The 27248-nt window shown below is 39.3% G+C and overlaps 1 protein-coding gene across 1 annotated transcript in view; it reads right to left on the bottom strand.

The window, feature by feature from the left end:
• Positions 1-26451, bottom strand: part of Kdm1b (lysine demethylase 1B) — a 42639-nt gene extending 16188 nt beyond the window's left edge. The window contains exons 1-10 of the mRNA XM_015494061.2: positions 26354-26451; positions 25462-25589; positions 24120-24209; positions 22694-22805; positions 19300-19416; positions 10726-10764; positions 7738-7948; positions 5628-5812; positions 1571-1747; positions 1193-1267 (exon numbers count right to left, since the gene is read on the bottom strand). Of these exons, the coding sequence (XP_015349547.1) occupies positions 1193-1267; positions 1571-1747; positions 5628-5812; positions 7738-7948; positions 10726-10764; positions 19300-19416; positions 22694-22805; positions 24120-24209; positions 25462-25589; positions 26354-26437 (1218 nt within the window). The 5' untranslated portion in view covers positions 26438-26451. The remainder of the gene's footprint in view (positions 1-1192; positions 1268-1570; positions 1748-5627; positions 5813-7737; positions 7949-10725; positions 10765-19299; positions 19417-22693; positions 22806-24119; positions 24210-25461; positions 25590-26353) is intronic.
• Positions 26452-27248: the final 797 nt, after the last annotated feature.

The following is a 27248-nucleotide window of genomic DNA, read 5'->3' as shown; positions in this document are numbered from 1 at the left end:
AAGAGGAAGGCTGAATATTAAAGACAGCCCCTCCCTAGACTTTGGATATTAATAACCTTCTCTGAAATATAATCTGTAGGTTTCCCAAGTAAAACACAAACAAAAAAGCTGGCTCTAATATCCAATGCTGAAATAATCAATTAAAATACTTTCTAGTTTACTACCACACAGAAAATATTTCAAAATGCAAGCACATGTCCTATAAATCCATCTCAGAATCTTCTGTTTTGCCAACTATATAATGATCCATGACATGGGTCTTCCATCCACCAGGAAGAAAATCTTTTAGGCACAGCTTTTGAAAAATTTTCTCTGAAACTCTGGAACTTCTAAAAATCATCCCGGAGAAGATATTGCCAAAAAAAAAAAAAAAAAAAGGTCACTTCTTTTAGCCAAGTAGAGAAGAGTAAAAAGGCTAATTTAATTCTACAAATTTTTCATTTTTCACTAAAACCAATGTTCTTCCAAAGTAAATTTGAGAAAGAAGAGATGTATCAGACCTAGCCAATCAGTGAACTCGAGGGATGGTTAATGTGAATTAATTTAATGGAATCGGACAATGAATCACATAGATGTTTTTGTCAGTCTCTATTATGGCTCAATATGAACTGGTTTAAGGCAAGAGTCTGGCAACAGCATGTGGCCCACCCCTCCTCAGGGGAGCAAGCCCCCTTACATACCTGCAGGACTATGGAAATCACAGTTCTACCTCAAGCAATCAATCAATTCAGTCTTCCTTCCAAAAGCAAAGGTTTTTGTTTTTGAATAAGATCCAAAGAGTGCCTTTGATTTATTTGCCTAAGAAAATCTACATGAGTATTTCAGGAACTTCCAAGAAACGAACTGCAGGGCTGTCCTTTGTCTTTTCAAACTATCAACAGAAGCAAGGGCTTCCCCTTGGCCTCTGTGCAAAGGAAATCTATCAAGAGCTTATATTTTAACTCCAAGTTAGAGTTTCTCCTGATTTGCTCAATGGGGTCTGAAACTCCCTCCAAAGCTGGGAGGATTTCTACCTTTCTCCACCCTTTTATTGAATCAATGTCAAATGCTATGACTATTCTAGGATCTAGTGTAAAGAGGTAACACATTTAGATTCTCTACTAAAATTAGAACTGGTTTCTATGTCTTAGAAAATTAAGACCAAAGAAGCAGATAACCATCTGTTTCCACCTACATATCCCAGAAATCTTACCTTAATTCCAAAGTTATGCAATTGCCTAGCAGCTGCTAATCCTGCTGGACCAGCCCCAACAATGGCGACGGATTTCTTTAAAAAAAGAAAAGAAACAAAACTCAAATTAGAGCAACGGCAACAATGCACTGTTCCACTTTTCTGACGTTCACCTACTGTTTTTTAATTCTCTTAGAAAATTATTTTCCTCAAGCACATGGTGCTACTTGTCTGAAGCAATCCCTCCCCTCTTCCTCAGTGTGGAGACAGCTGGGCACCCTCCTCGTGGGGGGAACACTCCACACAGTCCTCAAGCGAGTTCTATGGTGATGCCATGGTCTGCTGGGTACCCCCACAGCGACACACGGGCTCCACAGCACAGGGCAGAGCGGCACCTACGTTGTGGTAGTCTTTAGGAAGCAGGTACTGGTCAGCTGCCACGGTGAGAACGCCTGTGTTGATGAGACCTTTCCTCGTCATGAAATAAAGTATCCTCTCCACTTCCTGAACGCACCGGATGCGGACGAGACCCCGGACAATGATGTGAGGAATGCATTTCTGAGGAGTAAGAGCTTCCTGTGTTTGGAAATGAGACCAAGTGTTAAGAAAAACCTCAAGGAACTCAAAATGAATGAATAGCAAGAAACAATCCAATTTAAAAATGGACAAAATAGCAGCTGGGGATGTGGCTCAGTGGTAGAGCACTTTGGCTGATATGTGCACGGCCCTGTTCCTTTCTCGGCACCAGAAAAATGGGAAAATGACCTAACGGGACATTTCTCAAAAGATGTACCAGTGGCCAATGGGTACATGATAAAATGCTCAAGCTCATTAATCACCAGGGAGACGCAAATTCAAACTATAATGCTGTACATCACCTCATCCAGCTAACAGCCTTTACCAAAGGGCAAAAGTAAAAGGGGCGAGAGGCGGAGGACAGGGAGCTCTGCACACTGTGGGTGGGAATGGAAATCAACACAGCCATCCTGCAAAATGATATAGTGCTTCCTTAAGAATTAAAAACAGACTACCATGCCATCTAGCAATCCCACCACTGGGTCAGTTTCCAAAAGGAATGAAATCAGTGTCAAGGTCTATGCTCCCACGTTCAGTGTAGCACCTTTCACAAGAGCTGAGAAATGTGTCAACAGATGAATAGACAGCAAAGCGGCACAATCTCACCTACATAAATGTGAAATCTGAAAGAGCTGAACTCAAGAGAGAGTGTAGAAGGGACCAGGGACTGGTGGGATGGGGTGGGGAGACACTGGCCAAAAGGTACGAAGTTTCTGTTAGACAGGAGGAGTGCAAGAAATCTATTACATGACTTGGGACTACAGGTAGTAACAGGAACCGTACACTTGAAAAATTAATGAGTAGATTTAAGTGTTCTCACCACAAAAAAAATTTGCATATATTAATTAGCTTGATTTAGCCATTCCAAAAGTACACATACTTTTTTTTTTTAACTACTTTTTAGTTGCTAATGGATTTTTATTTATTTAAATGCAGTGCTGAGAATCAAACCCAGTGTCTCACACATCCTAGGCAAGTGCTCTACCACCCCAGCCCCTTAAGTACACATTTTTCAAAACATTGTATTATATATCATAAGCAGATACAATTTTTGTCAATTTAAAAATAAGTTTTAAATCTTTTGATTTCTCAAAGAGGTAAGCAGAAAATCATCATATGACCCAGCATTACATGACCTAGAATTAAAAACATGTTTAGATACAATGTTCATAGAAGTATTCAAACAGCCAAGCAGTGAAAACCAATGTCCATCAATGGATAAATAAACATAACCGTTCATATTTGTCTACATATCTACATGTATAGATACACACATATGTATATCCCCAAACAATGAACTATTCTTCCACTATAAAATGGAATGAAGTTCTGATACATGCAACAATATTGGTGAACCTTGAAAATAACCATGCTAAGTGAAAGAGCCAGTCACAAAAGGCCACATATTATATGATTCCATTTATAAGCAACATCTAGAACAGGCAAATCCACAAAGACAGAAAGTAGATTAGCAATTACTAAGGGCTGGTGAAGGACAGGAAAGAGTGACCAGGTATGGGGTTTCTTCTTGGGATACTGAGAAAGTTCTGGAACTCGACAGTGGTGATGAACTATACATTCCACAATGACTAAAATGGTAAACATGGTAAATGATGTTTATTTTATCATAATGAAGAAAAGCCTCTAGGGATAATTTGCATCCACCATTTATCAGCAAGACAGGAAGGACAGAAGGGGTGTGCTGGAGGGAATAAGAGGAGGAAGGGAGAGAGGACTCAGCAGTTTATACTTGAGCATCCCGTTTCTTCTCACTGAGAAGGACTGCTACGAGGGAATGTGGCAGCATGACACATTACCCTTCTGACTCAAGAGGACCTTACAGAAACCCGGGCTGCTGCTGGTACCAGCAGCAAAAGCTGGCTCATGAGTGATGTCATGAACTTATAAGGAAAAAAAAAAAAAAAAAAGACACTAGCTTTCCTTGGTCCACTTCCCGAGCCCAGGACAGGAAGCTGAGGACAGGATCCTTTACTTGTCACCAACATCTGGCTCCACTATCAATCAGACTGGGAGTTGACGATGTGGCTGGCAGACTCAAACAACATGCAGCACGCTGCTGGGGCTGCTGAAGAGAGACATTTGTGCTCGTAAAGTTTAGAAAAAGCACTGCAAAGTCTTCAATTCTTTTAAATTTGTTTTAACCAAATTATTTCATATGTAAATAATAAATACTCTTATTAGAACCTAAACTACAGAACCAGATACAGCAGCACACACCTGTAATCCCAGTGGTTCAGGAGGCGGAGGCAGGAGGATCTAGAGTTCAAAGCCAGCCTCAGCAACTTAGCAAAGGCCTAAGCAACCTAACAAGACCCTGTCTCTAAATAAAATATAAAAATGGCTCAGATGTAGCTCAGTGGTTAAATGCCCCTGGGTTCAATCCCCAGTATCCCTTCCTAATAAAAACCATAAACTACATACAAATACCAAGGACTTCATTAAATTCTTCCCCTCTACCAAATTTTCGGGTTTTTTGTTACCAGGGATAGAACCCAGGGGCACTTAACTACTAAGATACATTCCTAGCCCTTTTTTTTTTTTTTTTGAGAAATGTCTCGCTAAGTTGCTTAGGGCTTTGCCAAGTTGCTGAGGCTGGCCTTGAACTTGTGATCTTCCTGCCCCAGCCTCTGGAGCCACTGGGATTACAGATGTGCACCACCGTGCCCAGCCCTATCAAATTTCAAAATCAAAAAGAAATATAACAAACAATAAATCCAAGGTTGTTTCTGAAATGTATATTACTTATTTACAGAAAATTCTGACCACAACTTTGTATAATTTAGTGAATGTTTAGTGAGCCCTTATCTCAAACCATCTGGGCACAAAATGAATATGTCTACCTTGCCCAGCATACTCACCTGGGTATAATTCATATAAACTGTATTAATCCAGAATTTAACTGGGTCAACTCATTTCACACTGGATTCTAATCCAGTGAAAGATCAGAGTGAAGTCAGAATATCTTTCTTTAATCAAGACCACTGTGGCAGTCTCCCACAACATTCTGTATCTAACAGTGACTCAAATAATTGCTGAAGAAATAATAAATCAGAAAAATACTAGGGCCAAGAGAGTTTGTCTTTGTTAAAAACAAAAACAAAACTACTGGCATTCTTACTCCCCCCACCCCCAGCTTATGTTCACGCCTTTCAAGGTGGTGCTGTTTGGTGCTCCCAACGTTTATTCAGTTCCAACAGAGTGAAAATCACCATCTTGGTTGGTTGGAAACACTGAGGTAAGGAGACCTGCTCTCTTAAATCCAATCTTTGATTTGTTTTTATCTCCCTCCTGGCAGTGCTGCCGGAACTCTTTGGACCAAGTCTTGCACCTCATTCCCATTCCTAGACTGAGCACTCTAATGTACATATGGTCTGAGTGGTGGTTCTATTCCCTTTTGGAAATGTCCAGAAACATACAGGCTGAGCATCTCTAATTCAAGAATCTGAAATGCTTCAAAATCTGAGTGCCAATACAGTGCTCAAAGAATTTTGGAGCATTCCTAACTTTTGGATCAGAGAGTTTGACCGATAAAGTTTCAAGTAAATATTCTAATATCTGAAAAAAACCCAAACTGGAAACATATCTGGTCCCAAGTATTTTGGATAAGGGATCCTCAGTGTGTATCTGGCTGTCATGACTGGGAAGTGTTGCTGACAGAGTGGGCAGAGGCCAGGGCTGTTGTTCAGCATCCTGCAGCACACAGGATGGCCCCCCTGGCACCCAAATGGCGGCATGCCCAAGATGCCACAGTGCTGAGGCTGAGAAGCCCTGGTCTGAGGCTTCCATCCCCACAGAGGGCAGCACTCTCCTGCAAGGAGGTCCTCTGTCCCCTTGCTGCTAGCTGGCCAAGCTTACTTACTTTGCAATTCGTATACCACAGGGCAAGGATGAGGTTTCTCAAAGCCAGGTACATTGTGGGGTCCCGGGAGTACTCTGGAAACTCATAAAGCTCGTCCAGCTCCATCACATCAGGCCTCACACAAAGGGCTTTGCCACATTCATTGGGCTGGTAGAAAGGCTGGAAGTACCGGTTCATGCCTGGAACTGACAGGTGACACAAACAGGAAACTCCTGCAGGCTGTCACTTCCAAATCCAGAAGAATTAAAGAGCAAAAACAAACCCAAAAGCACAACCTGGGCGAGCCCCACAGTATATCCAGCACAACTTCTGCTTCTTGCACCTAGTGGATAAAATGTCCATGAACTAAACAGTTTCCCACTCTTACTTCACAAGTTATTCACAACCCTAGTGTCTGTGGCATGAAATTTTTGATTCTTTAAAAAACACTGTTGTGCAACAGAGCTACGAGACTTTCTCATCTTGCAAGACTGAAGCTCTATACCCATAAAACAACTCCTCATAAAGATATATATATATATATTTTTTAGTTGTAACTAGACACAATATCTTAATTTTATTTATTTTTATGTGGTGCTGAGGATTGAACCCAGGGCCTCGCACGTGCTAGGCAAGCGCTCTACCACTGAGCCACAGCCTCAGCCTCAAGATATGTTTTAATAGTAACCTTTTTGGCACACAAAAAAATAGAATAATCACTAACCCTTGCTGGTGTCCTAGTGGTGGGGTTACATTGAGGGGCATGCTCTATTATTCTGCTTTGACAAATGAGGAATATTAATATAACAGATACTTCTTTTACAAAGCTGGGGAAAATGCTAGAGGTGCTATTTTCTAATTTGCTTTTTAGAATTTAGAATATTATGAACACTTTTTCATGTCATTACACATGACTTCAATGGTTATATATTTTCCTATTACTTAGCCATTCCCCTATTCTGGGCATTTAAATTTCATTCAATTTTTCACTGTTGTACACAATTCCAAAACAAATTCCTTTCTGTATATATCTTTGGACTTACTCATACAATAGGTATTCAGAAAAAAGTCCTAGAAATGGCACTGCTGGGTTTAAGGGTACCTGTCTAAGATTTTTGATGCACACTGCCAACATGTCCTTCACAAATGTACCCTCCAACAGGATTTGAGCACCTATTTCATGACACCTTCATTAACACTGGGAATTACCACTTTCAGTTTGATCTCCGTCATATCTACATTTTAAGAGGGATCAGTGTTATTAATTAAAAACTTATGGAAAAATAAAAACTTACGGAAAAATAAAAACAATGTAAACATCTATTTGCACCATAAAATATGCAGTTTGTCTGTGTGCACAGACAGTAAAAGATGGAGAATCTTGAAGATTCTCTTTCCAGTCGGTAGTCAGCAACATGCCTACCCTGAGGCTCTACACCTTTCTGAGAGTGGATCACCCATGGCATCACTAGAGGAGAAAGATGGAAATGAGAAAAAGGTACTGCTCACAGAGTTCAGAGCTTTCTTCTGGTAGTTCAGAGTGCATATCCTCCACACACTATCCAATGTTCAGATTAATGTGAAGGGTTCCCAAATTACTGAGGGAAAAGTTAACTGTACACTGTAAACTAATGGTGTGACAGGTCCACAGTACAGTTATCCCTCAACATCCTCAGGGAATTAGTTCCAAGCCGCACCCCACCCCAGGACACCTAAATCTATGCACACTTAAGTCCCTTCGCCAAGATGGTATAATATTTACATATAATCCACATACATGTGTGCTCTAAATCACCTCTAGGTGACTTACACTCCCCCCGCAAAATGCAAATGCTATGTAAATAGCTGTTCTATATTATTTAGGGAATAATGACAAGAATTAAAGGTCTATACATACTCAACACAATTTTTTTCCCCCCAAATGTTTTCTAACCATGGTTAGTTGGATTTGTGGATCCAGAACTCTGGATGTGGAGAGCTGACTATATAACCAGATGCATGAATAATTATGTGCCCTGTATCATGCCTCCTTACGTTTTCTAAGAATTCTTTTGTATTTTGCTCACCCCTACATTTCTTCGGGGGCAGGGGTAAGGGTTGGAAAGGAGGGAGTAGCAGGACCAGCTCTTACCAAGCGCAGAGGAAGCCACCTTGGAGGCCTCCAGCTTCCCAGGGCTGGTATCCCCAGCAGTGGCAGCACGATTCGTGCTGGTACATGAAGGGCTCATGCCAACGCAGTCAGGGTAGTAGGCAGACAGCAGGGGTGCTGCCACGCTGTCTTTCAGCAAAGGAGGTAGGATGAGCATGGAGTACCACCAGTGGTTGGAAACTTCTGACACTCTCTGAAATGTACCAGCAGGAGAAAGAGAAAACAGCAGAGAGAAACGGACATGCGGCTAGTGCCAAGGACAGAGGGCCATCTTCATTTCATTCATCCTTAGCCCTTTATTCTACCCCCCCCACCAGACTTAACAATTCTATACCAGAGTTCTGCACACACAAATTTAAAAACAAATGGATTATGATACACACAATGTTTCTTAAGGCAAAATATAGCCTTAATGTACAGTGACAGTCTCCCCCCTCCAAAGTCCCACCAATGCCAGGTAAATCTTTAGAGCTCCACCCACTTACTACCCTGCAAGCCTGGCTTTCAGTTTCAAAAGGGAAATTTATTTCTGCTCCATAGTTATCTATCATCCAGCTCCCTTTTACTTAAGATTTTTAAAGAGTTAAAATTGGACATAAAAACATAATTCTCCAAGTACTAGTCTACCATTACTGCTTTTAGCCAAAAACTACTTAAAAAAAAAAAAAAAAAAAAAAAAAAAACACTTTTGGAAGGTAAAAGTACACTAGTACCATCAAATAAGATGCCAAACGTAGACCTGAACAAGAGGCTATCTGGAACATTTTTCACTGTCTACGAGCCCCAACATTCCCAACAGTATACCCCACTGCTTCAGTCATCTTCTATGCCCAGCCCCTAAAGCCACATGCACCTGCAACCTCTGCTCTCAGCACCTGCTTTAGGTTAAACCTATCCTTGACAGGCCCACACTGTACCAAAACCAGGGGCACTCCAGCTCCTTTCCCAGCACACCAGCCTGTCTCTAGCAGCCACCTTCCTGGCCGGATCCCGAAGCAAGAGCAAATGGAGATTCAGCTCTTGGCACTCAGGCTGGACTATGCAGAGGGTGGAATGCAGTGCCTTGGAAAACATGAACCCAGGCTGCTCCAATTCTCTTCTGTTCCCTGGGTCATGCAGCTCAGTGGGCAAAATGAGTCAGGACCACTAGAGGCCTTGGCATCTTGCTCTAATCCCCCAGCTATTATTTCCCTAGAAACCCATCTGAAGACATACCAACCGGAACTCTGCTGGTGTAGGAGCAATGGGACTCATACTTAGTACATGCTCCGGCTAGTCGCCAACCCTGGATCCCTATAATTTTGTAAACAGACCAACAAACATCCCTCCCTCACTTTAATACACATACCACTGAAGAACCCGTACTTGATATACAATCTATTAGCATATTCAATCATCAAATACCCACTGTGCTAGGTTAGTGTTCCCCAAAATTTTATGTCCACCCGGAACCTTACAACGTGACCTTATTTGGAAGCAGGGTCTTTACAGATGTACTTAGTTATGATGAGTTCATACTGGCATAGTGGGAGCCCCAAATTCACCATGACTAGAGTCCTTAGTGGAAGCCAGAGAGAGAAGAAAGAGCCGGGGGAAGGGGTGGTGATGATGCAAGCAGGGATGAAAGCAGTGTGCCTCATGCCAAGGAATGCTAACAACTTCTGGCAACCTCCAAGAGGACCCTCCCCCTTGAGCCTGCAAAGGGAGCACGGCTTGGCCGACACCCAGATTCGGGCTTCTAGCTCTAGAACTGTGGAAGAACACACTCGACTGTCTAAGCCTTCCAGCGAATCCTGGTAACTTGCTACAGAAGCTCCAGGTACCTAAGATACTTACTGAAAACTTAGAAACTGCTGTGACCCTAGAATCCCAGGAACATTAAAAATGTAAGGCAGATGACCATCACTACCAACCTGGACCTGACTCTCTCAGCTGAACACAAAAACCAGCAGATCAATTTCCAAGAACTCTTCCTTTTTTTACATACTTATATCTCATAAACAGCTTCTATCTTAAGAGTTCAGATTTTTCTGGTTGCAAAATAGTCTCAATGTTATGGGACAGATGGATGAACAATTATATAATATTTAAAGTTATTTTTCCTTTCTTTCGATCATCTCATACTGTCTATACCTCAAATCCAGAAATCATATGGTCCACTGCCATACCAAGGGAATATATGAGGGTCCAGTCTATAAAAATATGTATGTATATATGTGTATGTCTACACACACACATATACACCCCACTCCTCAAGTAACAGAATGGATTTAAAGTAGATTAGCTAGATGTCAGTTTCTCCCTTTGCTAAAAATTCCATTCTGGTCCCTGTATTTCAGATACCTGGAACAACCCAAATTAATCCTGAATCACTAAAAATCAGAATGACTCAGAATTCTCAGAATTTGAGAACTCAGAAGCCCAGAATTTTGAAACATCATTTTAAACTGGATCTGGTTGCACGGATCTTGCCAACTCAGGGAGCTAAGCTTCAAGAAGACACCAGAAATGTGGCCAGTCCTTGCCAGCTAGACATACTACTCCCCTTTCCACATCTAGTCATGAAAAGGACAAAGCTGTCACATTGAGGTCAAAATGCATGGGACACTCCTGCTGCTGAATCCAGGCCAAGAAAATCAAATTATGGCCCTCTTGTTCTTTTCTGGGAAGGATTCAAGTGGAGAAAGGGTCATAAAGTCATCCCTGAAACACAAGTTCAGTAATTCTGAGCCCTAAGGCAAGGCAAGGAAGCCTTTACTTCCTTTTAATATAAAGCAGTATACATTTTTAAGTTGGGAGTGGGTCACATATAACACCACTGATGACATTTTCATAACACAGTTACCAAGCTACATCAGAAAGGCTTTGATCAGCAAGCAAATGAAGACGAGAAACTCATGAAACGTTGCTGTCATTTACTTATCATCAAAAGCACATTAACTCTGATCCAGGATACTCAGAAATACTCACTAGATCTTCAGGGAGGGAACAATGATCTGAGGTCTCAGGCTGCAAAAGAAACCCAAGTTTTAATTAAGTTTACTTATAAAACATAGCCTTGTCTATTTATCTTCAATACCTCTTTTTCACCTATTAAACGGACAAAAAAGTTTGCTAAGACCCTGCATGAGCGAGGATGTCCTAGTAAAAACATGCAGGAATACCACTGTGGAGAGCAATTTGACAAAATATGGAGATTTTAAATGCATAGTAACTTGACTTCATAACTGAGGACACCACCAGCAATTCATTAGAGCATAAAGAGGATACACCCAGCAATTCTAACCTATATGTATTTTCTTGAGAGAATCTTGTAACATGTGCACTAACAGACAGATTAAAAAATATACAAAGGAGCGCGCTGGGGATGTAGTTCAGTTAGTGGAGTGCTTCCCTGGCGTGCACAAGTTCCTGGGTTCAATCCCCAGCACCACCAAAAAAAAAAAAGTACAAAGGAGCATGGTTTGTAATAGGAAAATTGATAAAGACAACCCAAAATTTCTCAATAGTGGAATGGACAAATAGACCATATTATATTCAAACAATGACAAGCTACACAACAATGGGCGTGAACTACAACCACAGGCTACTACACGTCTATGAGATGTATTCATGTTGTACACACAACATAATGTTGAGCAGAAGGAGCCGCACCCATCAGACCATATGATTCCACTTATATAAAGCTCAAACAAGGAAAAAAATCTACAATATTGCAAATTAGAATAATAAGTACACATGGGAGAAAGGTTGAAGGCCGTGACAGACAGGGAGTACCAGATGGCTTCTGAGGGGCTATTCAATTTCTATACTAAGAGCCAGATAAATGGGCACTTTGAGAATTCATTGAGCTATGCATCTTGATTAGTGCATGTTGTTTCAATTTTTTTAAAAGAGTTGCCTAACTAAAGACTAACATATCACATGGCCTGGCAAGCCTAGTCTTTGGGATATATTCCAAAGAAACTTGCACGTGTGTGTTCAAATACACCTAGCAAGACCAGGCAAGAACGCGCCACAAAGCACTGCATGTACCAGCCAAATAGAAACAACCCTCATATCCACCAACAGGAACACAGATATGCTGGGACAGACTCATATAAGGTAATACTGCCCAGGAGACAAAACGAGTACACCAGAGTTTAGGTATCAACATAGATGCACATCAGAAACCTCAATGTCGAGTGGAAAGAGCAAGTTGCAGCAGAACACGAGCAAGATGAGATAAAAATATGCAAAACACTGTTACTGAAATGTTCTGCAACAGGTTAGTTAATAAAACAAAAAGCAATGAAATTCAAAAGAGCATTTGCCCTTACAGAGAAGGGAAAAGGAGACGCGCTGCAGGAGCACCCAGGACCTGGGAAGCCATTGCTCTGCTTCGTAAACTGGGCGAGGACCGTTTAATGCTTTACATACAATTATAAATCCTCTTCTGCACTTATAAATTATATCATATTGAAACTGAACATACACTTTGATACCAAAATTTCATTTAAAAGAACTGATGCTACAAAAATACTCAAAAATGGCATCAATAGAAGGCTATTTGCTACAGTACTGTCATAAACAATAACATCTACAAATAACCTAACTGCCCCTTAAGTGCAGAATTAAGCATGGTACATTTGTTCTGTGGACTAAACATCAGAGTCACCTAAGAAAGTTATTTATGTACCGAGATGGAAGCCTCCTGAAAAAAGAAATGACAAAAACACGTGGAATTTGCTGCCTTTCTTCTTACTGCTGTTCCACAAATAAACTCTCAACTTGGTCCCTGATACTGTTACCAGGGTAAACACCAAGATGACTCAGTAAACACTGTTTAAATAAATATTTCCATGGTTCAGGTTATGGATGGCAATCAAGTAGACAGGAACAACAGGATGGCAGGTATCAAAGGAGAGTGACTGAGGAGGTAAGGGACCCTAAGGAGACGAAAAAGGCTTCCATTGTAGGGCAAGGTTAAGAGTAAAAGCAAGCAAGTTTTCCAAAACATAAGGGATCCAACACCTCTGAGACCCTCCTGGAAAAAAGTCCTCGATGTTAAGATACATCCAACCAGGTAACAAACCACAGTGCAGAACCTGGAAGGGAAGGCACTACAGTAGAAGAAACCATAGGGAGCGGGGGATCCACAGAACTACGGCAGTGAGAGAAAAAGGCAGAGGGCACGAGGTTATGGGGGAGAATGACATTTAAAACACTTGGAAGAAAGGGAAAAAGGAGGTCGACTGAAGTGTGATATGATCTGAATTACTTTTACTGATTTCAGAGCATGGTGTTGATTAGTATCTTCTAATAGAACTATGATTTTTTTTTTTTAAGGTTAGAGTGATTTTAACTCAATAGTCACATAATGTATTTTTCAATTTTTAGGGAGTTTTTAGAAACCACTATTTCTTTGGGTGGGGAAATAATTACTCCATGCTCAGCAATTTCTTATTTCAGCCTGGCTTCTTTTTCTTATTTCAAATGCATGTTACAAAAATCATGTTGGTGGGCTGGGGATGTGGTTCAGAGGTCAAGCACCTCTGGGTTCAATCCCCAGTACTCCCCACTCCCCGCCAAAAAAAATAAAAAAGAAAGAAAAATCTTGTTGGCACTATTCCTTAACAGGAAGTTGTCCGTCAACCACTCCTCCTTCATTCATACAGGAACACTCAAAACTCTCAAAAAGTGGTGGCTATTTCATGATGACTAACAGCATACATTTTCTTGGCTAGCATCTCTGTTCTTTTCTGTATTTCTTTTGAAGTTTTCAATGATGGACACATATCATTTGTCTACAAAAGAGTCATTCCAAAGAAAACCCTATAGTTTTCAAAAACTAAGTATGTTAGAGAAGCTGAAAATGACAACTGCCACCCAAGGGGGAAAAAATACTGACGCACCCAAACACTGTGAACAATTAGCAGAGATGATTTTGAAGTCGTACATTCAATTATGAGAGAGTAATAGAGGAGCAATTATAGATGGCTCCAAATTATTCTTTAGTCAAAGCATAGAAAGAAATGTAAAAATTACACCTCGTATTTAGTAACCTACTATTAAATGATTCATCCAAAATCTTTTTAAATGAACTGTTCAACCTTAAAACACTACCTACATAAATCATGCGAAAATGGTTCAAAGACCAGACTCTAATGAAGCAGTCTTCTATTGTTGACTGCTGGTCTGCGGCTGCAGTCCCCTCTCAATGTTACAATGAAATGCCTGCCTCTTGTTCACTTGAGAAGTCACCTGGGGCATGGTGCTGGTTAATTCAGTGCAACCAAGGCACTGTCCCCCTGGGCCAGATGAGCTTCCCCTGCCCCACAATCTCAGCACTGCATTCCTCAGCCCCCTCCCACTTTTTTCTCTTCTATTCTAAAGCAGAGGTTGAGGATCTTGAAGATGAAAGACAGTATATTCTAAATGTTCTAAATGTTCTCCCCATAAAAAATCAATATATAAGGTAATATATAAATTAATTAGCTTGATTTAGCCACTCTACAATGCGTATGCATTTCAAAATAACATCTTACATACAACAAACATATATTTTTCATTTGTCAATTAAAATTAAATGACTTTTTGAAAAGAATAATTAAGGGCTAAATTAAAAGATTTTAGAACAAGTCATCGATTCCAGGAACCTGGTACTAGGCTCAGATCTGATCTTTCCATTCCTCACCCCCAAATTACCAACAAGAACAGAAGAGAGAATACCACAGAGGCCACCGACATTAACAGAAGAAGAGTGAACAATATAAACAACTTCAACAAATTTGACAGCGTAGATGAAAAGCACCTGGGCCCTGAAGCATCTCCAAACCATCTCCAAGTCACAAACCACCCGAATCATAACACATCTGTTAAAGAAATCGAATTAAAACATACTGGCCCAAACTCCTGGACCAGAAGAGTCAACCAAACACTAAAAAAAGGACTAATACTGACTTTATGCACCCTGTTTAACAAAATACAAAGCATGGCATATTCTCCATTTGCTTCTTGGGGAGCTAGCATAGCTCTGACAGAACCTGACGAGGATGCTGTAAGAGTTGTGACAGCATCACTATGAACACAGATGCCAGAATCCTTAACAAAACATAATAAAACCCAGCAATATATTAAAAGCATAGTACACTAGAAAAAAAGGGAGAAATTTTTCCAGAAATATAAGATTGTTTCAACATTTCAAAATCAGTGTGATTCACCCCATTAGCAGATTAAAGGACAAAAAACCCACATGATCACCTAATAGATGAAGAAAATATATTTGGCAAAAGTCAACCAAAATTTCGAATAAAAGTTCTTAGCAAAGCAGGAGAAGAAAGGACCTTCTCCCTCAACCTAACAAAGGAGCATCTACAAGAAGCTATATCAATAAGCAGAGTACTCCAGTCAGATTGAGGCCAGGAGTAAGACAAGGAGGCTTGGCTTTCACCACCTCTGTATGGTATGTCAGTGGTGGTCCTGCCCAAATCAATAAGGCAAGAAAAAGAGAAAAAGAAAGAATATCAGGGGCTGGGGATGTGGCTCAAGCGGCAGCGCGCTCGCCTGGCGTGCGTGCAGCCTCGGTTCGATCCCCAGCACCACATACAAAGATGTTGTGTCCGCCAAAAACTAAAAAAAAAATAAAATAAAATAAATATTAAAGAAAGAGAAAAGAATATCAGTTGATATTAGTTTGTAGACAACCTAAAGGAATCTACAAAAGGATTTATAAAAGTTAATAAGGAAAGCCAAAAAAGTCTCTGGGTATAAAGTCAGCACATATAAGTCAACTATATACCTATACAAATGCCACAAACAACTTGAAAATAAAAATCCATCCTCAGTGAAAACTAGAAAACACTGCTGGGAGAAATTAAGGAATCCTGGGAAATGATTTCTGTAAAGACTAGATAGTAAATATTTTAGGCTCTGTAGACCATGCAGTCTCCATCATGACTCCTGTCATGGAGCATGAACGCAGCCGTCGACACTACATAATTAAAGAGCACGCTGTGCACCAATAAAACTTTCTTTATAGCTGAAAGATTAGTAGAGGAGAGAGAAGGGAACAGAGGGAGGGAGAAAGGTAGGAAAAGGACCTCCTGGGGTCTGAATTAGAGCAAATCATATTCCATGCTTTTATAACTATGTCAAAATTAATCCTAATGTTATATATAACTAAAACGAACCACCATCAAAAACAAAAACAACATTATTTATGAAAACAGGCAAAGGGCCAGATTTGACTCACAAGCCATTACTTGCAGTAACTGGGTTAGAAAACTGAAAAATGTCCATTATCCTCCAAAAGATACACAGATTCAACACATTCCAATCAAAATCCTGGAGGGTAGATATGGACAAGCTTATGGAAAACATACATGGAAACATAACGGTCCTAGAATACATAATCTTAAAAAAAAGGTTGGAAGAACTTACCACTAACTAATTTTAAGACTTAAAAAAGATACAATAATCAAGACAAGACCATTTTGGTCAAGGATAAACAATGGGAACTATGGAATGTGGTACATACTGCATGTATGGTCAATTGATTTTTTTAAAAAAATGATATCAAGTTAGTTCAATGAAAAAAAGAATAATCTTTTCAACAAATAGTACTGAAAAACTAAGTACCTATATGGAAAAATTGAATTTTGTCCTATTCCTCATATCAAAAGCCTTTAACTTGATAAAAGATATTGTATCCATGTACAACTAAAAATTTAAAAATTAGGAAAAAAAAAGATGCTCAGCATCACCAGTTAACAGGGGAATGCAAACCAATGCCCCCATGAGATGCCAAAACATACCCACTATACCAACAAAACCACAAAAGAAAACACCACCAAATGTTGGAACATGGCACAAGAATCATGGAAAACCATTTGGCAGTTTCTTAACATTAAACAACTACTACATGACTCAGTAGTGTCACTCTTGTGTATTTGCCTGTAAGAAATGAAAAGGCCCACAGAACACTTGCACAGAATGCTCACTGTAGCTTTTCTCACACAGCAAAAACACAGGGACAATGGTTAAACAAACTGCAGGGCATACCTACAATGCAATTTTACTTGACAATTAAAAGAAACTACTGATCACGACAGTGACGAGGTGTCTCTCAAATCCTACTTAGTGAAAAAAAGCGAACACTACACTACACAATACATATGGCTGTTTTTTTTGTTTGTTGGTTTTTTTTGTGGTACTGGGGATTGAACTCAGGGCCTTGTGCATGTGAGGCAAGCACTGTACCAACTGAGCTATATCCCCAGCCCTCATTTTTTTTTTTATTTTATATTTTTACATGGTGCTGATGATTGAACCCAGTGCCTCACACATAGAACGCACATTATACCAATGATGGCTAATTCCTAACAGCCACACATCTGTCCCTCCTCTCATAGTTTCACTGAGACACAGTCCCAGCCCCTGATTTTATTTTTTACAAAGTTCAAGAACAAGGAAAACTAAGCTATGATGATAGACACCAGAAATTCCTCTGGGGGAGAGAAGAAATAACCAGAATTTTTTAGAGTGATGGAAATATTGTATATCTTCATTGGCATAATGAATTCAATCTGTAGACATCTTCTGAAACTCAATGAAATTCACTTAGGAGCCATTCCTATAACTATAGTATGTAATCACAGCTCAAAAACAAAAATAAGATGCAACTTTATATCAATTAAAAATAACACCAGTTGATGCAGATAAGGTTTTGACATAATGATGACTCTGAGTTGGGGTCTTTGGATCTTTCAAATGCAATTTGCATATTCATATCAATAGTCTTAAGTAATGTGCCCCTCATAAATACATTCAAATGCATTTCTAAAAAGCGGGGACGGACACACACACACACACACACACACACCACACAGGACTGAAAATGTGTCTCAGTCTTAGAGTGCTTGCCAAGCACATACCAACCAGACTTTAATTCCCAGCATTACCAAAACAAAAAAAAAAAAAAAGTCTAGTAGGATAAATGAATCATTAACAGCTTAACTAACAGCTTACTCATCAAAACAGGAAAGAGATAAGAAAAACTTTCATTTTTTAGTTGTATACGATATATGTACATGCATATTTTCAATTAACTTTATCCTAAGAGTAAATTCTTTTTTTAAAATTTTTTTTAGTTGTAGTTGGGCACAATACCTTTATTTATTTTTATGTGGTGCTGAGGATAAAACCCAGCACCTTAGCACATGCTAGGCGAGTGCTCTACTGCTGAGCCCCAGCCCCAAGAGTAAATTCTTACGTAAAACTTATTTATGAAAAAATAAAAACTCTAACTCCTAAATGTTCATACTCTTTTTCTCATTTTGTCACTTGCAAAAATCTTCCAATGTTTTTTGGTGGTGTGGAGGACTAAATCAGGGCTTCAATCATGTTAGGCAAGGCCTCTACCACTGACCTACGGCTCCAGACACCAAATTGGTATTTTGAAATAATTATGAGTTGTTTTAGCAATATTTTTATGTTAAATCCAAGGTTTTTAAAACTTGACTATAAACTTTATAAAAACTTTCCATCCATTCTTTAAAAGAAGAATATTTAAGTGTTTTGCTGGAAATAATTGCATATTTTTTTGTGAATATACTACAAACTACTGTATTATATTATTTAAAAGGTAAATTTTAAATAATATGCAAATCATTTCTGAATTTTTTGAAAAAGATAGTATTTTCAATCTGGAATTTGATTCCTAACATTGTTTTGTTTTAAGTACAGGAACTGAACCCTGAGGGACTTTATTACTGAGCTACATCCCAGCTCTATTTTGAGACGGGGCCTGAGTTACTGAGGTGCCTGGAGCTTGTGATCTTTCTGCCTCAGCCTCCTGAGTCACTGGGGTTACAGGGGTGAACCACCATGACAGAATGACTTTTAATATTATTTAACTTATTTAAAGCATTAGTGACATTTGTATGGATTAATTCCTTTAACACGTTAAAGAATTACACATTTTTAAACCTTAATTGCCAAATTTCAAAGAAGGCACATTATACCAATGATGGCTAATTCCTAACAGCCACACATCTGTCCCTCCTTACTGGTGAGATCCTGCTTTCGTCTGGTGTTGCAACATGCTCAGTTGTAAAAATATCTTCTTCCTTTGTCTTCAGTGCAATCCAGAGTAGCTGCATGATTCTGTTCCAGCCAATAAGATACAAACAGATATCTACCCTATTTCCCAAAAACAGGATAGAGTCAGCTGTTGTACCTCTCACACCCTTTGCCCTTTCTCTGGTACAATTTAGACACAGTGGCTGGCGGTACGGCAACCACCTGATGAACTTGAGGATGGAGGACAAACTAAGGATAGACTAGACGCACTGGAAAGAAGACGACCAACTCTGGACAGCCTATTTCCAAACCACTTGTAACGAGAGAAAAGTGAAATTCTTAATTAGTACACCACCTGCAGCTGGGGTTGTCACATGCATTCACACAACCCAGATAAAACGAAAAATACATACCCTTACTATTTACTGACAACTAAATTAATGTTATCCATTACTTCAAAAGGAACACCAACAGAAATCATACCTTAACAGCAGTATTTGGTTTCATACCACACCGATACGTCTTTGCTACCTGTGGAGTGAGCTGGATTTCCTTGGTAAGCTGCCGCCACTTACCACACTCTGGTTTGGTACACTGAACCTAGGGAAAGAAGAGAGGTCAAGATCAACAGGTTGGCTAATCTTGAGCTACTTTTCCACCCTCCACCACTTATCCTGTGTCACCATTCCCCACATAATCCACTTCTATCCCATTAGGCTAATTTCTGATTCAGTACTAGCTCAGGCAACAACAAAGAGCACAGAGGAGCTAAGAACTGTTGTCAGAAAGATTTTCCAGCTCAGACTAAGGAAATCATCAGAGATGAATTCTGTTATCACAGGTCAAAAAAGTCAGTACACTCAATGCAAATAATGTGATACCCTGGGCTGGATCCCAGAACAGTAAAAGGACTAGATGAAAAAACAGATAAAATCTAAACAAAATCTGTAATGTCATTATTCACACTTGCCAATGTTAATTTCTCAGTCTGACAAACAATCATGGTACATAAGATGATTACATTAAGCAAACTGGGTGAAGGATATATGAGAACTCTCTATGCTATCTCTGCAACCTTCTGTACATTTTAAATTATTCCAAAATAAGTTATTTTTAAAAAGTGTGGAGAGGGCTGGTTTGTGGCTCAGTGGTAGAGTGCTCGCCTAGCACGTGCGAGGCCCTGGGTTCAATCCTCAGCACCACATAAAAATAAAGGTATTGTGTCCAACTACAACTAAAATAAATATTTTTTTTAAAAAAGTGTGGAGATATCCACATGCAGAAGAATGAAGTCAGATTCAACTTCACACATAAAAATTAACTCAAAATGGATTAAACAACTAAATGTAATTGCTAATTCAATAAAATACTTAGAAGAAAACAGGGCATTATGTATACACACTGAATGGAATCCTAATTGGAAGGGGTTTTACTCCATGTATGTATGTCAAAATATAGTCTAGGGTCATGTTTATCAAAAAACAAAAAGTACAAGCCAAAAAGAAAAAAAAAAAAATCTTTATGGCCTCAAATATGGCAGTGAATTCTTAGGTGTGATACCAAAACCACAAACAAGAAAAAAGTGGACAAACTAAACTTTGTAAAACTGAAAACTTTCATGCATCAAAGGACACTAGCAAAGTGAAAAGACAACTACAGTGAAAAAATATCTGCAAATCCAAGATCTGACAAGGGCTTAGTTTACATAATGTATAAAGAATTCCTACAACTCAAAAATAAAAAGACAACTCAACTTAAAAACAGGTAAACCATTTGAACAGACACTTCTCCAAAGAAGATATGCAAATTGACATTAGTTAAAGAAACGAAAATCAAAACCACAGCGAGGGGCTGGGCTGTGGCTCAGTGGTAGAGCACTTGCCTAGCATGTATGAGATACTGGGTTCAATTCTCAGCACTGCATTTAAATAAATAAAGGTCCACTTACAAACTACTGTTATAGGTGATTTAAAAAAAAAAAACCCACAATGAGATACCACTTCACACCCACTTACAATTGCCAGTATATAAAATATAAAACAAAATGAAAGTTGGGGAGGGCATTGAGAATCTGAGCCCACACACACAGAAATGAAAATTGTGGGGCAGCTATGGAAAAGAGTGTGAAGGTTCTCAAAAAATCAAATACAGAATTACCATATGGCCCTCCAATTCCATTCCTTAGGAATAGCCCTAAAGTAACTATAAACAGATATTCAAACAAATATTTATAAAAGAATGTTTATAGCCACACTATTCACAATAGCTAAAGGTTTAAAACAACCTAAGTGTCCATCAAAAGATGAAAGGATAATTAGGCTATCATGCAGTAGGATTCCATTTATAGGAAACACCCTAGCTGGATAAATCCATAAAGATGGAAAGCAGATTAGCAGTTTCCAGGGACTGAAAGGTGGGAGAACTAGAGGGTGACTGCCTAATGTACAAGGTTTCCTTTGTGGGTGATGAAAGCAAGTTGGAATAATACAGAGGTGGCAGTTGCACAACACTGTTAATATGCTAAATGCCACTGAATTGTATGCCTTAAATAGTTAATGTTAGGTCTCAGGATTTGGCTTAGGGGAAGAGCATGTATTTAGCATGTTGAGATCAAGACTGAATCCCCAGGATGGGGTTGTAGCTCAGTGGTAGAGCGCTTGCCTAGCATGTGTAAGACCCTGGTTGGGTTCGATCCCCAGCGTCACATAAAACTAAATAAACAAAATAAAGGTGTTGTTCCATCTACAACTAAAAATATTTTTTAAAAAACTGAATCCCCCACCACCCCCTCCAAAAAAAACCTCATTAGACAACATTAAAATAGTTAATTCTGTTGTTTGACTTTCTACTTCAAAAAAAAGTTTAAGTGTGTACAAGGCAGCTCAGAATTACTTGTATTAAAAAAAAAGCAAATCATTTATTAAGTGGTGATTTATGATATATATAATCACTAAAATATATTTTCAAAGAACGGCTAAATGGAAAAAGGATCATAAAAAGTAAGATTTAAAAAAACCAGTTAGAGGGGGCTGGGGATGTGGCTCAAGCGGTAGCATGCTCGCCTGGCATGCATGCGGCCCGGGTTCGATCCTCAGCACCACATACAAACAAAGATGTTGTGTCCGCCGAAAACTAAAAAAAAAAAAAAAAAATGTTAAAAAATTCTCTCTCTCTAAAAAAAAAAAAAAAACAGTTAGAGCCAGGTGCAGTGGTGTACACCTATAATCCCAGCAACTCAGGAGGCTGAGGCCCTAGGCATCTTAGTGAGACCCTGTCTCAAAACAAACAAAAGCGGGGGTGGGAAGGGGGCTGGAATGTGGCTTAGTGGTTAAGCATCCATGAGTTCAATCCCTCGTACCAAAAATTTAAAACAAGTTGTAAAAAAAAAAAAAAAAATCCAAATTTTTTAACCTAATTAAGATTTGTATATAAAGCACAAAATTATGTTTAAACAAACTCAAAAATATGAATAAATTAAAGACTAGAAGGATATATACCAAACTTAGCAATAACTATCACCAGCAGGTGTGAGGCGTTAGTTTCTTCCTATATTATCTTTCTATAAAAAATAATAATAATCAGAAAGAACTGAGAGTCATGGTGGTGTGCACCTGTAATCCCAACCACTTGGGAGGCTGAGGCAGGAGGATCACCAAGTTCTCTATAATCAGCCTGAGCAACTAGTAAGTCCCTAAGCAACTTAGCGAGACCCCATCTCAAAAATTAAAAAGGGCTGGGAATTTGGCTCAGTGGTTAAGCTCCCCAGTACCCACCCCCCAAAATAAATCAGAACAGAAGTAATAAAAGAAAGATTTTTTAAAAGTCAGGTTTTTCATCCATTGCTCTTCCTTTTAGCTCAATAAATGCTATTTCTTACCCAGTAGGGGAGCTGCTGGTCTGCCATGAATGCTTTGGGGCTAGGTTCAGTTTTGCCATTGCTGGTCCATATTTTTTTCCAGGAGGTATACTTATCATATCCATCTTTATGGCTGCAAACAATAAATATACCAAGCTACATGTCAAAACACAAGTCAGTTCAGTAAATTTTACATGAAGGACTAACCCAGTCTTTCACACAGAGGGAAGTTACTATGGCACCCATACAGCAGGCGGTCAGAAGGGGTGTTCTCTATTCCACGTTTGTACGATGACGATAGCATAACAAATTCTGCGGACGTATGTAACCAAAAAGAACCAATTAAAAAAAAAAGTTAATCTAATAAGGGAAAAGTATTCTCTAAAGGAGAAATTAGGATATTTTAAAATCTAAGAACTGGGGGTACAGCTCAGTGGTTGAGCACTTGTATGGCCGAGACCCCGAGTTCTATACCCAGAACCACCAAAAAAAAAAAAAGAATATTTTCAAATGTACACAGTAAATCTTAGGGTGGCCACTTAAAAATTACATCACTAGATTAAGTAACATAATCAAAAAATGTGCAATTAAAATCAGAGAAGGCAAAAGAGAGAACCAAGATAAACTACCAGCAATTAATATATTTCAATTCAACTATGTCAATAATTTCTTAAAATGTGAATAATACATACACATAAATTAAAGGCAGTTGAAAATTAAATCAGTTACTTATTTTGGTGCTGGAGCCTTGTACGTAAATAATCTTGGATCAAAGAAAAATACTCAAGGGAAATTTAAAAATACTTTGAACTAAATGAATGAAAATTATTGAGATTTGTGGAAGAAAATCATTTGGAGGGAAATTTATGGCATTAAATGCACTTCTTAGAAGAGAGATCTAAAATTAACCTTAAAGCTTCCAACTTAAGAAACTAGATAAAGAAAAAATTAAACCTAAATCAACTAGAATAAAAAAAATGAGAGCACAAAAAAATTGAAAATATAAACAAAGAATCAGTTCTTTAAGTAAAACTCCTATGCCACCAACCACATTAACAGAGAAGAAGAGGGGAAAAAAAAAAAAAAAACACAATAAAATTAGTAAAAGGAATGGCTGGCTGTCCAGTGCACTATGTCCATCAGCAGCCCTCTCCCCTACTTCTGCACCCCACCCTCTGCATATTATGACAGAATAGCAGAGCGGCTCTGAGAGCTTTCAGAATGTGTAGATCCGTGGCAGACATTTTTCGAGCCCTGAGTGTGTGCACATATAAGAAACACATACAAACTGGCACATCAAAGTCCTGGTCAAAGTAAAAGTGGTCACAGATGTGACCAAAACAGTCCAACAATTCAGTGAGCCCAGGGACTAAGCCTTAACCCTGATCCCCTCCCTTGCCCTTGCCACGGTCTCACCCACCATGGACAGTTCAATTAGCAAACAAACCTTCTGTAATAATGGTCAAAGCATTCATTACAGAAATGCTCCCCACAGGAAAGGTGATACCATCGGGATGTATAGCCATTTTTGGCACATCTGAAAACAGCAAAAACATGTAACTTTGATAAAAAATAAACATTTCTTTTCCCTTTAAAAAAAAAAACATTCAACAAGGGTATCCTATTGACATTATTTCCACATAAGACTCCTAATGGCCATGAGCCAACAACAGGGGAAACTGGAATGCAGGAGTATATAAAGTGAACCAAGTCAAGTATTCCTTATCTGAAATGCTTCAGACCAGAAGTTGAAGAATTTCAGAAATTTTTTGATTTTAGAATCTTGGCATACATATAAAACATTTTGAGGATGGAACTCAAACTTAAGTATAAATTTGTTTGTTTCATATGTACTTTATACACATATCTTGAAGGTAATTTCGTACAAAATTTTATTAGCATTTGCATTTTGACTGAGGCCATCACATGAGGTCAGGTGTAGAATCATGTTGGCACTCAGAAAGTTTCAGATTTTAAAGCATTTTGGCTTTCAGATTAGAGATGCTCTATCTGCAGTACACAGTAGGACACAAGGCCTTAGACCAGTGGTCTCTTGCCTAGCTGGCAGCCGGGGCCAACCCGGAGCATGGGTGCTTATGCCATGACGCATCCATGCCACTGCACTTGAGTTGCTAGTGCAGAGGACTCCAGGAGCCCATTTGGCCCAATCCTGAACAGGGACGGATCCGGCCAGCTGTAATCTGAATATCAAGCAGGCTATCTGGCCACGTAACTTGCCAAAGAGATAATACAGCAACAGAACGAGGAATCCTGCCACTGGGAGCACATCCCCCACCACCTCTGCATGTTTCAAAATAAGCAGGATGTGTTTTCCAGAGTTTATTGAATCTTAAGCCTTAACTAAAGATTTTCCTCTGGAAATGTCACGACTGCAGTTAACTACATAGTTTCTGTGAGACTTTTACATAGATGTGGGAAGACGTGGCATATTACACAAGGGAGAAAAATCAGTGACCAGTGATCACTCGCTGGTCTCCTCTGGAAGGTCAAGGATCTTCCCCACTGTGTCGCCAGCCCCTATGATTGGTGGCATATGAGGGCATTGTACTGCAGAGTTGGCATGGGTGTGCTCTCTCCCATTAGTCCAGGAGTGCCAAGGAGCTCTGTGGAGATGTGGAGTGTAGAGAATGAGCAATGTCTCTCTCTCTCAGGTGACTTTCAGTACTGGCATCTGTCTTTGGGAAAACTACCTTCTAGGAAGATGTCCCCACAAAGCACACTGCTCTCATGGGCAGCAACTCAAGGCCGGATGCGCCTTCCAAACAGACCTTTCAGAGGCACTTGCAAAGCACACAGGACAGGTAGCCGTACAGCCCGCCTTTTCGCACTTCCTATACTTCTTCTCTGACACGCCATCCTCGTCCTCATCTGCTGTCTCTGTTGCCTTCTTCTTTGCCTGTGGGAGAGTCAGCTGAGGTGAGGATCACTGGGATGACCAGGGTGATGGGGTGGAAGGTGTGTTACTACTGAAACCACATGCGTTATGAGTTCCAAGTGTGAAGGTCAACAACATCCTGGCAGTGGCCCAGAGGCTGACCCACAGGAACCACTGCCTCATGACTCACTGCACACACAGTTCACTGGCTGGCTAGAGATACAGAACCAGCACTTTAATAGCAGGCACCTAGGAACTCAAATTCACCTGAGCCTTTCTCAGGAAAAAGTGACACCGCTCAGAATAAACACACGTCATTCTCAAAATTAAGACTTTTTTTTCTTAGAAGACTTAAACCCTTACAGTATTACAGACTTTTATTTTTTTAAAAAAGTCAGGAAAATTCTAGAGAGATAATTCTATCATTTTTTTCATGAAAAAGAAAAACACTACCAAAAAAAAGCAATACCTAACTGACTATAAGCAGAAGTCCAAATTCCTCTGAATGATATCCAAGCCGTGCATAATGGGGCCAGAGCCCCATCACCTAGTGCAATTCTCTGGTGCCCATCTGCACGCCATGCCTTTATCCTTGCAGTTCCCCCAACCAGAGATGCAGCATTTCTACGTCCTCTCCCTTTATCATGCTATACCACGACTACTGTGATTTTCTCCACAATAGGACTAGAGGACTAGAGGTGTCTTCCCACCTCTAATTTTCCAGTCCCAACCATAATATTCCTGTATGCTCAAAAGAGGTTCATTGAGTGAACAAATGAACATACCTGCCTGCCGGAGCTCCTCAAAGGAAGGCTATCTGAACCATCATAAGCTGTTCTTTTCTTTGACCTTCCCCGAGGGGTTGCCATTATATTAAAAAAATCTGCCAAAAAAAAAGAAATTAAGCCACTCAATATTAGCATCTGCTATTATTTTCAACTGTGTGGAGCAAAGTATGTAGTTTAGTAGGTATGAAGGCATACTAGACTGCTTGGGTGTAAAGCCATCACTTCGGAATTACTTAACCTCCCCAAGTGTCCTCAGATAAAATGGGCATGGTAAAGGTGTACCACATCAGTGGCATGAAAATTAAACAAGATAATTTAGAGCACCAGTACTGGCAGAAGTACTCAATAAATACTACCCATTAGTACTATGTACACTTTTAAAATGAGAAACATATCACATGAATGATCAATATTCAAATTACACAACTGTTTGTAACATTCAGTAGGGAAATATACCTAGTTTTTGTTGTGTTCCCCTTTTTCCATCTCACTGTGTCTTCTTAGCAGTTCCTGAATTCTGATGCCTTAGTATACTTTAAAAACTTACTCATTCCTTCTTAGTAAACTCAATAGATGAGTATCAGGCACAATGTGTGGTCACTACTGAACACAGGAATCTGGATTAGATAGAAGCACTGGTATCTTCTACTAGATCAATTTTAAGCATTCTCAAACTGTTTAATCATGTTGTTATAATAAACAATAAGAACTAAAGACTACAAGATAAAAAATGAATAGTAACATGAAAAACTGAAAGCTATTCGAATTTTTTCAATTAAGGATAGAAAAATACTTAGCATAAGTAATTACTAATATATGGATTCTGTAATTATCATTCATTCCCTTCCCTGATCCATTGTTTTTACTATGTGTCCACACATATATGAAATAA

This window comes from Marmota marmota, unplaced genomic scaffold (assembly GCF_001458135.2).
Source record: "Marmota marmota marmota unplaced genomic scaffold, marMar, whole genome shotgun sequence".
Lineage (NCBI taxonomy): Eukaryota > Metazoa > Chordata > Mammalia > Rodentia > Sciuridae > Marmota > Marmota marmota.
This window is presented reverse-complemented; position numbering and strand designations above follow the sequence as displayed.